General features: G+C 38.3%; 1 protein-coding gene across 3 annotated transcripts in view; it reads left to right on the top strand.

Annotated features, from left to right (window-relative positions):
• Positions 1-12,019, top strand: part of LOC120538751 (tyrosine-protein kinase receptor UFO) — a 227,379-nt gene that overhangs the window by 205,116 nt on the left and 10,244 nt on the right. For 2 of the 3 annotated variants that reach the window (XM_039768201.1, XM_039768204.1), the window contains exons 14-17: positions 1,761-1,838; positions 4,342-4,434; positions 7,000-7,121; positions 7,380-7,489. In XM_039768201.1, the coding sequence (XP_039624135.1) occupies positions 1,761-1,838; positions 4,342-4,434; positions 7,000-7,121; positions 7,380-7,489 (403 nt within the window). The remainder of the gene's footprint in view (positions 1-1,760; positions 1,839-4,341; positions 4,435-6,999; positions 7,122-7,379; positions 7,490-12,019) is intronic. The other variant, XM_039768203.1, reaches the window with a different exon arrangement.

Genomic DNA, 12,019 nt, shown 5'->3' with positions numbered 1-12,019 from the left:
TGTGCCTGGTTAACTCTGTAATTCACAACATATGCAAAATAAAATTCATCTGTTTCAATCATCACTAACTACTACTATTAATGTTACTGTTACCACACTAGTGAGGCCTCACCTGTGTCTTGTGTTCAGTTTTGGTCTCCGAGGTACCAAAAAAGAAACTGCAGTGCAGAAGAAGGTCCTGAGGAGAGCATCTAGGCTAATCCTGAAACTGAAGGCATGAGCAATGAGGAAAGACTTTTTAGTTTAAACAAACAGGTATTAAGAGGTGACTTGATTGAAGTGTTTAAAATTATTAAAGGAATTATTACAGTAAACCCCAGTTACTTTATATAAACTCTGCAACAAGAATGCAGGGACGCACATTTTGCACAAAAAAATAGCATAAAGAACCACAGATTCAACAGAATAAGTGACCAAGTAGTGTGGTGGAGAGCAGTACTTTACAAACCTTCCAAGCTTGACTTGATGTTATTTTGGAGAATCTCAGCTAGATGGACAAGCTTGTTGTGCTGACTGGCCTGTTCTGGTCACAACTGTTATAATGTCCTAATATTGTAAAATCTGATGAACTTTGCTACATTTCATCTAAAATGTATCATTGTGTGGTATTGTGGTGTAGTGTTTAGCACTGCTGCATTCATTATCCAACCCACTATATCCTAACTACTGGGTCACAGGGGTCTGCTGGAGCCAATCCCACCCAACACAGGGTGCAAGGCAGGAAACAAACCCCGGGCAGGGCACCACACACACACACACACACACACACCAAACACGCACTAGGGACAATTTAGAATCGCCAATGCACCTAACCTGCATGTCTTTGGGCAGTGGGAGGAAACCAGGGTACCCGGAGGAAACCCATGCAGACACGGGGAGAACATACAAACTCCACGCAGGGATGACCCGGGAAGCAAACCTAGGTGGATACAGCCCTCTAGGTTCAAATCCTACTGTATGCCCACTTGTTGTCTATGTGGACTTTGTATGTGCTGCCTTTTAGGCTAACTGCTTATTCCAAATTGTGCCAATGGGATTTGAGTGAGAGTGAGTCACATGATGGGCAGATGCCACTTTCAAATGATGTCCGTGCCTCTTATCCAGTGCTGCCATGAGAGGCTCCAGACTCCCACTCCACATCCCTGAAATGGAATGTCAGCTTCTGTGAGTTTTTCCAAAACTGGCCTGTGTTTTCCAGGGAAGCTGAGGCACAATTAGCAATCAATTAAATCTTCCATTTCCAGCACAGACAACAAGTTCTGTTTAATGTCCACATAATGGGTGAGAGAAATATTAACTCTAGTCAGTATTCTGCATTCTAACCTCAAGCACTCCACTGTGAAGGTTGGCTCCCTCTAGTGGCCATTCTTATCCATAATGGAGGCATAATAATACTAATTCTTTCTATTTCACTCCTCAAAGCACTTATTGATTGGCAGGATGAGTACTTTCTGTCTTTCATGGAGTTTAAAATTCTGAGAAGGAAAATCAGTTCTTTTTGTTTAAAAAAAATAATCTAAAAAACTGCCTTAGAAAAGAACTTTATATATTTATTCAAGTTCACAAGAATCTGATTTTGAATAGTGAAATGATTTTGTCTGTCATAATTAGATTGATGTCATGTCTGCACAGTAAACACCACAAAGATTACTTTCTTATCATACACACCAGTAAATTAAGAGATTTTGAGTATTATTATAAAAAAAGAATGAAAATCACATTTATTTCTATTAAAAGTATTACTTGTACTTTATTTTCAGGGGAGTTTGGATCTGTCATGGCAGGACAACTTACACAGGAAGACTACATCCTGAAAGTGGCAGTGAAAACCATGAAAAGTAAGAGTGTTTGGTTGAATCTGTGCCTTTATAATCCTCAGATGTCTGCTCTATGAATTAGTCTTTATTAATTTAATGTATTGCCTTTCATTAACGTATACACATTCTCTGTGTTCCTCTCTAATGAAAAAGGCCTCTTCTTCCCACTGGCGAGCAATCCAAGCTCAGCTTCACTGCTGCAATGAGTGGTGAGACTGGCACCCTTACGGGCCCTTGCCTTCTCACACTGGCATGTCCAGCAGTACTTTCTCTACCGGTCTGAACCCATTTTCCCACTGGACATCTGATTATAAATTATCCTCCAGACTGTGCGAAGCTGGTCGTGTCCTTGTTCCTCACCAAGTGGATATTGCTCTATAAATGACACACAATAACTCAACCCATAAAAGCAGACAAATATCTTACAATGCAGAACAACTTATGAAACTTTGATATTTTAAAATGTAGGCAGTGTGAAAGTGCAGAAATGTGCACACTTTTATGGGAATTTAAGCAGGGTGGCCCCCTAGTAGTCACCACACAATAGAGTCAGCTCAGTCTGCAGTGATAATGTACTGTACTCTATGGACTTGAGCATGCTGCTTCACCTGATAGATCTCCATTTCTAGAAACATGCAGGCAACTACCCAGGAAGGGAGTTCACCATAGAAAGGCACTATATAAAATCAAATGTATATTTAATGGCAGAGCTATGTCTTTCTGCTTGACACTGCATTGCAAGCCAGAAGGTGGCTGCTGGTTCAATGGGGGACTCTGACTTGAAGAGCACATTGGGTTGATATTCACTACAGAAACACCGGACATGAAGTGGAAGTGTTGTGTAGCTTGAGATGAGACGGGTCATTTGAATCTTTGTGTAATTTTTTATTTATAAATGTTTTCATTTTTAGTTTGGATTTCATCATAGAATGGTGCTATAAAAGTTTTTAACAATATTGATCTGCATCAATCGTCTGTCACTGGGTTGCATTACAATCAGATTAGATAGGCAGACAGCTCAGTTTTGTCAGACAGTAGCCATTGTGTTTTCCATTAAATTTATTTTTTGTCATTAGGCAGCAGATTTTGGTTCCCAAAAGAGATGAGCAACAGTTTCCAGAGCTTATCTATTTCCAGAAGTATACGTGTTGTCAGTTTCAGTAGTGGTAGGGATCCTGTTAAAGTCAGTCATCGTCCAACCCACTATATCCTAACACAGGGTCACTGGGATCTGCTGGAGCCAATCCCAGCCAACACAGGGCGCAAGGTAGGAACAAACCCTGGGCAGTGTGCCAGCCAACTGCAGGGCACACACCCACACACACACCAAGCACACACTAGGGACAATTTAGGATCGCCAATGCACCTAACCTGCATGTCTTTGGTCTGTGGGAGGAAACTCATACAGACACGGGGAGAACATGCAAACTTCATGCAGGGAGGACTCAGGAAGCAAACCCAAGTCTCCTTACTGCGAGGCAGCAGTACTACCACTGTAACACAGTGCCACCTGTGTACATTATTAATCATAATTATTTTTATTTATGAAAATGTTTTAAGTGTGCATTCTGATTTACAACAATTACTTTTATATATTTATGTATGTAAGTGTAAAGTATGACACGTAGACTTGATTCGAAAATGGGAGGTCTGAATATCAAAAGAACATCTTATGAGAAGGATTTAGGAGTCATGGGGGTCTCGACACTATCAACCCCCAGACCCAGTTCAGGAGCCATTAAGGAGGCTAACAGAATGTCAGGTTATATAGATGTGTGGAGAACAGGTCCAAGGAGGTTCTGCTGAAGCTTTATAACACATTGGTGAGGCCTCATCTGGAGTACTGAGTGCAGTTTTGGTCTCCCGGCTACAAAAAGGACATAGCAGCACTAGAAAAGGTCCAGAGAAGAGCGACTAAGCTGATTCCAGGGCTACAGGGGTTGAATTATAAGGAAAGATTAAAAGAGCTGAGCCTTTACAGTTTAAGCAAAAGAAGATTAAGAGGAGGCCTGACTGAAGTGTTTAAAATTAATTAAGGAATTAGTTCAGTGGATCAAGACTGTTATTTTAAACTTAGTTCACAAGAACATGAGGACACAGTTGGAAACTTGTTAAGGGCAAATTTCACACAAACATTAGTAAGTTTTTCTTTATACAAAGAATGATAGACACTTGTAATAAGTGACCAAGTAGTGTGGTAGACAGTAAGACTTTAGGGACTTTCAAAACTCGACTTGATGTTTTTTTGGAAGAAATAAGTGGATAGGACTGGCGAGCTTTGTTGGGCTGAATGGCCTGTTCTCGTCTAGATTGTTCTAATGTTCTAATGTTGTGTCTTGGATTACTTTCTTGAATCTATATAATATAATAGTGTCTGTTGTTTTTGGACTTTCCTGCTGCAAACAAATATTTCTCCGGGTTTTATAAAAGTCTACCTAATCTAATATAGAATTTTTTTTTTAAATTTGTTCTGAACCTCACAAGACAGTCTCTGTCTGTCTCCTGCTCCTTCTTCTCTACACAGTAGCTATCTGCACACGAAGCGAGATGGAAGACTTCTTACGGGAGGCTGCCTGCATGAAGGAGTTTGACCACCCAAATGTTATGAGGCTCCTAGGTGAGACAGCAATGTGTTTTGGTATAGTAAATGTGAAACATTTATTGTACTGTATAATGCTACATTCTTGATCGCTGTTGTTTATTTATCATAGATAGATAGATAGATAGATAGATAGATAGATAGATAGATAGATAGATAGATAGATAACAAAACTCAGTAATAAATAATATTGTTTAATTATAGCAAACAACAAACCCCATTCAAATACACACCAGAAAACTAAAAAGAAAGGAAAGTGTAAGAGCCAATTTTAGGAAGTTAAAGCTTTAAGTTAAACTCATATTAGTGTTTGCTTAGTCATAGCCATAGACAATGGTGTGGCCTTTTATCCCCTGTAAGTTAATAAGAAATACTTTTCCTTTTTTTTACTATATCATTTTGTTCTTTTTTGTGTGAACTGATTTACTTTGAATTTTTCCTAAAGCTTTTAATAATGAAGATATTTTGTCTGTGGAATCATTTTGACGTGTCGTGCTTTTGCTGAATCCCATTTTGTATGCTAGAGCTGCTGAACTTTGGTAATTTTGGGAAACGCAGCTACAGAAAGAAAACTTCTAACTTGGCAGTTCCAGTCACAGTGAGGCAATATACAGACATATTGCTGTTGGTATAAAAGACCCCAGTCCCATTTCCTGACACACCTTTGCTGAATTATTTGTTGGCTGAAAGTCCTCAGGGATAGTGCGGCATGGAGAGGATGTGCAGAATTGTTCATAACAGCTCTCAGTTTTCTTTTCTTGACTCCATGGGGTCCAGAGTGCATCCTATAACTGAGTCTGCCCTTTTAATTACCCTTTTCATTCAGTGAGCCTCTTTTGAAGTGATGTTACCAGCCCAACACACCACAGCATAGAAAGTTCCACTGCCAATCACAGAGCCTGCTCTGCCCTTTCTTATATAGTTCCTCTGTGTTACAAGACCAGTCCAACACGTCATTCATGTACACCACCTCTAAATTCACTCCTTGAATAATAACTGGACATGGACCGTCTTTGGTGCTGTGAAGGTCAATAAGCAGTTCCTTGGTTTTGCTGATGTTTAGATGTAGAGAATTCTCTATGCACCAAGAAACAAAGTTCTCCACCTGACTCCTCTTCTTTGCCTCATCCCCTTTATCAGTATTATATTTATAGTCTGAGTTGTAGAGAGCGAAGAGAAAGTGAGACAGGAGTGTTCCTTGTATTGCTCCAGTGTTGCTCTCATCTGCATCAGAAACATTGTCTTTGAGTCTCATAAACTGCAGTCTCCACCAGACTCCTATTCTCTTTAAAAGTGATTGATCATTCCTTATTATATGGAGGCAGGGCAGATCTGAAACCTTTCCAACTAACTTTTATCCTCACTCCAGATCTCCATCCTTCCATCCTTGGACAATCTTAACCTAAGATGAGGTTTAAAAGAGCTCCTAAGATGTTAGTGATGGCTGTGCTACCAGCTGAGTACAGGAATATCAGATATAATCCACTTTATGTTCCTTAGAGTTTCTTACATTCTCGGATGTTGGCAACGTAAGGTAGACTTGAACTCTCCCAACTTTCAGGTTCCTTTTGATAATTTGGAATAGATGTTGAAATTATGGTCAATTTTTAGGCTTTTTTCACATCGTCACATAATTCTTTTCATCATCATTGCCTTAAATTTTGCTGACACTTGACACTTGCTAAGGCTTTTGGTCAGCTGCTCTAATAGGCTGCCAAGGCCACAGTATGAAGTAAGCACATCTTTACTTCTGGTCATGTAACAGGCACATTTTGGGAGCCTGGCAGGGTCCTTGTAAAGGAGAATCCATTAGTAGAAGCAGAGAGGTGAGTGAAGTTATTCGGAGTTCATGGGTCTTACTTGAGGACTATGATTTCAGAGTTGAGGAGGAAGCAAACAGGCCCACTGGTTCCCTGGTGTTGTATACAAATTCTTCCTATGATTTCCTTTGGTTATAGTCATTAGGTCCTTGACCACTGGGTTTCACTGGTTCTTTCAAACTGGATTTAGTATCTTGACAGTAAATTACCTTTTAATTTTTTAGTAAAAACTATTGAACTTATTAATAAGTCAGATCACTATGCCTAACTTTATTTCATGAATGTATTTTTTTTCAAGGATGAGTCAAAATGATGTCAACATTTGAATGGCGGAAACAATTTATTCACAAAACATACTTCATATGTGCAAGATGATTTACAGGAATGTCTCAACCTGTTCGCCATCACATTCAACGCACAACAACCAACGAGCATCAGTACCATTTAAAGCCCGGACACAAATTTTGTGGGGAGCAGATGATACCACAGTCTACATTCTGTCCTTCAGGTCATTGATATCACAAACTTTCCTGCTATACACACACTCCTTCACCATGCCCTATAACCAGAAATAACAGGGTGTCAAAACAGGGGAGTGTGGAGGCCATGGCAATGGTCCACCACAAAACCAACCAAAGGTGTGGTCACAATACAAATAATCCATTAGTGTTAACATAAATTTGGACTCACCCTGTATTATTATAAAAGCAAAGCGTATGGCTACCATTTACTCTTTCATCCTGTTCTACTTGCTTATTTTCAGGCGTCTGCTTACAGAATGTGGAAAGTGAAGGATATCCCTCACCAGTTGTCATTCTGCCCTTCATGAAGCACGGAGATCTCCACAGCTATCTTCTTTATTCTAGACTTGGAGACAGTCCCCATGTAAGTTTCAATAACAGCTGCGGCTGGGGACATCTTTATTTCTTGGGGATTCTCAACCCTTTGTTGCTCTTTGATTGTATCATTTCTATTTTTTATATGCCATTAAAGATCTTCAGTTTCAGACTTTTATATCCTCGGATGTTGTACGTTTTTCTTTTTTCCTCTTGTCCCATTCCTATAATCCCTCACTTTTGCTAATATTCTTCATCTTGCAAAGTTTTTATCCAGTGTTAATTTGGTTGTTTCTCTTTCTGCCAGTACTTACCAGTTCAGATGTTGGTTAAGTTTATGACGGACATTGCCAGAGGAATGGAGTATCTCAGCAATAAAAATTTTATTCATCGTGATCTTGCTGCAAGAAATTGCATGTAAGTACTGGCTGTTTATGTGTTGTAGTGGTGTCTTTAAATTTAGGAAAGGCTGACTGCCAGAAATATATCATCCATCACCAGGATAGTTTGTATAAGAATGTGAGCAACACAGGCAAGTCTTGATGTGCATACTGGTGAAAGGCTCTTTCTCTTTGTCAACGGGATTCCTACCCCCCCAATAACTCTCATCCTTTCTTCTGTCTCATATTAGACGGTCGTCTTTAATCTGTATCGGTCATAGAGGAAATGGGGCAGGAGGTCTTGTAGTGATTACTTTCAGGTGCAGGCTTGCCTTTATCAATGAAAGTTGGAGGGCTTTCTGGGCCTTTAGCAGAGTTTCCTAAAATCCCCCATGGTGAAAGAATCCTGGGGGAGTCAAGCTACTCTAACAGTGCTGTTAGGGCTTCATGTTGGTCATGTGCATGCTTCACTATTAGGTCCTTGTTGCCCAAGTTAGCACCGAGTCGCTGAAGATATGAAGGATGCCACTTCCCACATTAAAGGAACACAGTCTTCTAAGGAAAAAGAGCCTGCTCTGCCCTTTCTTATATAGTTCCTCTGTGTTACAAGATCAGTCCAGCTGGTCACTCATGTGGACCCCCAAGTATTTGCAGGAGTTCACCACATCTACAACCACTCATTAAATAGTGACCAGACATAGATACCGTTTGGTGCAGCAAAAGTCAGTATCCAGTTCCTTGGTTTTGCTGATGTTAATAATCAGACAATTCTTTCTACACCAAGAAACAAAGTTCCCCAACTGACTCCTGTACCAGCCAGTACGACGCTGGTAAGATCAATTCTGTTTCTGCCTCTCGTTAACATCACAATTAAGGAGTACCTTATATTTTTTTAAAAATATGACATTCTGAATATTTTCCAAACAAAGACACTCTAAAATGTACTACCGTGTACTTTACTGTGTTTTCTCCACTCGAAGACTACTGCAAAGAACATCTGCCACCCTGACCATGTACAAACTGATGGACCCAGCATGTTAGCAGTGTTGCCAACTCGTCAGTAAGGAAAGTAGCTATTGGCTGTCGTAGAAGTCGCTAGATGACGTCATCACGTAATTTGCATAATGCACGCTGCACATGCAAGTTATTTGCAAATTCAGAAACCGAAAGTAAGAGACAATTCTGTCATATGGCTTTCATAAAGTTATGTGACACTTATTTGAAGCTTGAAATAAATGGCAGTTTGTTTTGTGTGAAACTATTGTAATGCTTTGCCTTTTGTGTATGTTTCTGAGTTGACATGTGTTTTTTTTATATCGCAAAGTTTGGCATAAAAATCAGTCTAGCAATACAGGCAGTATGCCCGTGTATTATCTCCAATAAAAGGCTTCAACCATCCTTTGAATTCAGAATTTGATTCCCACTCCTTTCTGAATTTCTGAGAGTATAGTTTTGACTGAGACATGATGAACTAGCGAGCTATATGTTTATGCTAAAGTCACAGAGAAGCACACACACAGTGGATGAGGTAAGTAATGAGGCTGTTTGAGTCAAATGCAGCGATTTATTCTTGTGCAGCAATTTATTTTAGACAAAGAACATTTTTTAATATGCATCGGAACAGGATATTTTTAATTTACATCCGGCTTACAAGCCAGGGCGGGATCACTTAACGGTGGATTCGAGCATGGGCAATTCATTTGCAGTCGAGACTCGTAGGAGTGAGCATCTCCAGCTGTAACTGCAGCTGGGGGGGACTCCTGCGAGAGGACGGGCCTGTCTGTGAGTGCTTTGGGACGGGGGAGGGGCCGGCAGCGACAGCTGCTGTGGCAAGTTGAGAAGAGTCAGTACAGACACATCAGAGTCTCCAAAAGTCTCCAGTAACAAGAAAAAGTCGCCAGATTTGTCGCTAGTCGCTTTTTAAAAAAATTGTCGCTAGAGGGATTTGAAAAGTCGCTAAATATAGCGACAAAGTCGCTAAGTTGGCAACACTGCATGTTAGTGTCTGCATCAGTGCTGGATTAACCATATAAGCAAAGTAAGCACATGCTTAGGGCTTCAAGGGTAAAGGGGGCACCACAAAAATTTTTCATGGCCGAATTTATCACATAAATTATTAAATGAATTAAATTTATAGCCATTTTCAAAATTTAATGAAAAATGAATAATGCCTTCCTGTACCTCCCTATGCCGTCACTGTTCGTAGACGGCGCCTTACACAGTGCGTTCTGCATACTGGTGTCATCTACGATGGGGAATTCCCGTTTCATGGTGATTCCCTTAAACGCCATGTTATGTTAAAATATTGTGAAAATAATTAGTTTCAAAACAATATGTTTATATATTTTTAAATAATAGTTAATAGTTGATTAAAAATTATTATCACGTAATTGTTGTGTTTCGTGAATTATCTGTTATTTAACTTAAAATAAATTTCTAGTGCGTAAAAAGCGTTATTTTCTGTTTTAAGCAAAAACAAAAATCGTCCCAGTTTGAGGAAAAAATATTCTGGTAAGTCTATTTAATTCTATTCTTGGATATTTTTAAATTCATTTATATTATGTAAAAGTGAAAATCGTACAGCTGATTACTGTTGGATAAAATTGTTTATAATTTTTTTTACTAATAAAGATTTATTAACAAAATTTTCACAAAATATTCTTCAAATCTTGTACTAAGAATATGTGTAAATAGATTTGCTAAATTGACACAAAAGCTTTAAATAAATTAAATAATCAAAATGGTAACTCTACAGTTTTCAACCGTACATTTCGACCCCAAACGTTAAAATTTGTAAAATTTTGGATGTCATTTTCTCTTCAAGTAATGATTAAAACGAAATCAAATCTTTATCAAAAAGCAGTGCCGCACAAAATAAATTTTAAATCCATTTTGGGTTTAAAGTCAATTTCTACAGGTTTTGGCAGGAGATTGGATAATTTGTAGTCCTTAGAATAATGGCAGATAAAATTTATATTTGTAGCCATTTAAGCCACTTTGTAGTCACTTTGAGACCTAAAACATCCTTAAATATGAGATGTAAAAAATTTCCAAAAAGCTGAAACTAAATCTACGCTAATTGATATTTTGGAATTTGGTTTGCTTTATCAAAAACTAGAGATTTTCACGAAAATTTTGGTCCTAGTCTCATTTTGATACGACAATTTTCATGACCCCTAGGTACTATAACAATTAAAGACGTTCGGTTTACGACATGGAGGCGGCAGTTTTGCAGTGTTTAATGCATATAACTGCTCTGAGCATTACATTGCCGTACGACTTTAACTGTCATGAATTTTTACCATTTTTATTATTTAATTTATTTATGGCATTTGCTTTTATTATTTAGCAAATCTTTTACACAAATTCTTAATATAAGGTTCAAAGAATATTCTGTGAAAATTTTGTAACTAAATCTTTCTAAGTAAAAAAGTTATCAATAATTTTATCCAATAGTAATCAGCTGTACGATTTTCACTTTTACATAATGTAGTTTACGGATAATTCTTTTTTCTACTTCCTGCCTAGAATTCATACAATCCTTCATACGGCGCTTCCCCCCTCCCCCACCTTAAAAGCACATGATTCAGCAGTAAGCTGGGAATTCAAATGTCTGTATTATTCAGTTTATGAAATGTGTAACTGTGTTGAATGCCACATAATTCAAATAACATATTCTGGATGCCTTACCTCTATTAAGTATAGAAGCAGATGTGTTACGTAAGATTGATTATGAAGATCTAATCAAAGAGTTTGCAAGGAAAAAAAGTAGGAGAAAATTATTAATATAAAAATAAAATGAAGCATACAAAAATAAATATTATTTTCCTTCTTACTATAAGTATATTTTGTTTAATTTCAAATTTTCGATAATAAAATAAAATGTTATTTTCTAGTTTGTTATTGTTTTAATATTTTTAATTACTAGTGTAAGGGGGCACCAAAATTACTTGGTGCTTAGGGCATCTAAGGGTCTTAATCCGGCCCTGGTCTGCATGGCTACTGAGCTCAGTTAAATTTAGACATCTGATACCTGAGCCCGATTGAGCACAATAAAGCTGCACGCGTTCAGCTGCATTCAAGTCAATTTTTCACATACCACTTTGAGCTTGAGCCATTGTTCTCATTTGTTTTCAACAAAGTGAAAATTAGTTTTGATTATTTTATATTTTATTTATTTAACAGAACTCAATAACTCATTCTGCACTCATTCTCTTAAGTTTGTGCATGTATGTAACAGAAACAGATTCCACATGGATCATAAAAATGGGACTTGCCTATATGGTATAGCGGGTCCACAGCTTTTAAAAGAATGACCAGTTTTAAATCCAGACAGCCGTGCACAACCGCAGAGAGTTAATGAGGTAATTGGGCCAAGTCACACCTGCACGTGCGAGTGTGATCGTTCTCAATTGCTTCATCAGCTTATTTTCTCTTTCAACCCCTTTTTTCTATGTAGACCCCGATATTGAATGTCCCAAATCCCATCTTTAGCCCTTGTATGTTTCGTCTTACCAGCCTGGTCATTGTCATGGTTGACTATTACTGTAGCTCAAAACTTCTTTAT

This window comes from Polypterus senegalus, chromosome 11 (assembly GCF_016835505.1).
Source record: "Polypterus senegalus isolate Bchr_013 chromosome 11, ASM1683550v1, whole genome shotgun sequence".
Taxonomy (NCBI): Eukaryota; Metazoa; Chordata; class Cladistia; order Polypteriformes; family Polypteridae; genus Polypterus; species Polypterus senegalus.
Note: the sequence above shows the minus strand (reverse complement) of the source record. Positions and strands in the feature narration are given on the sequence as shown.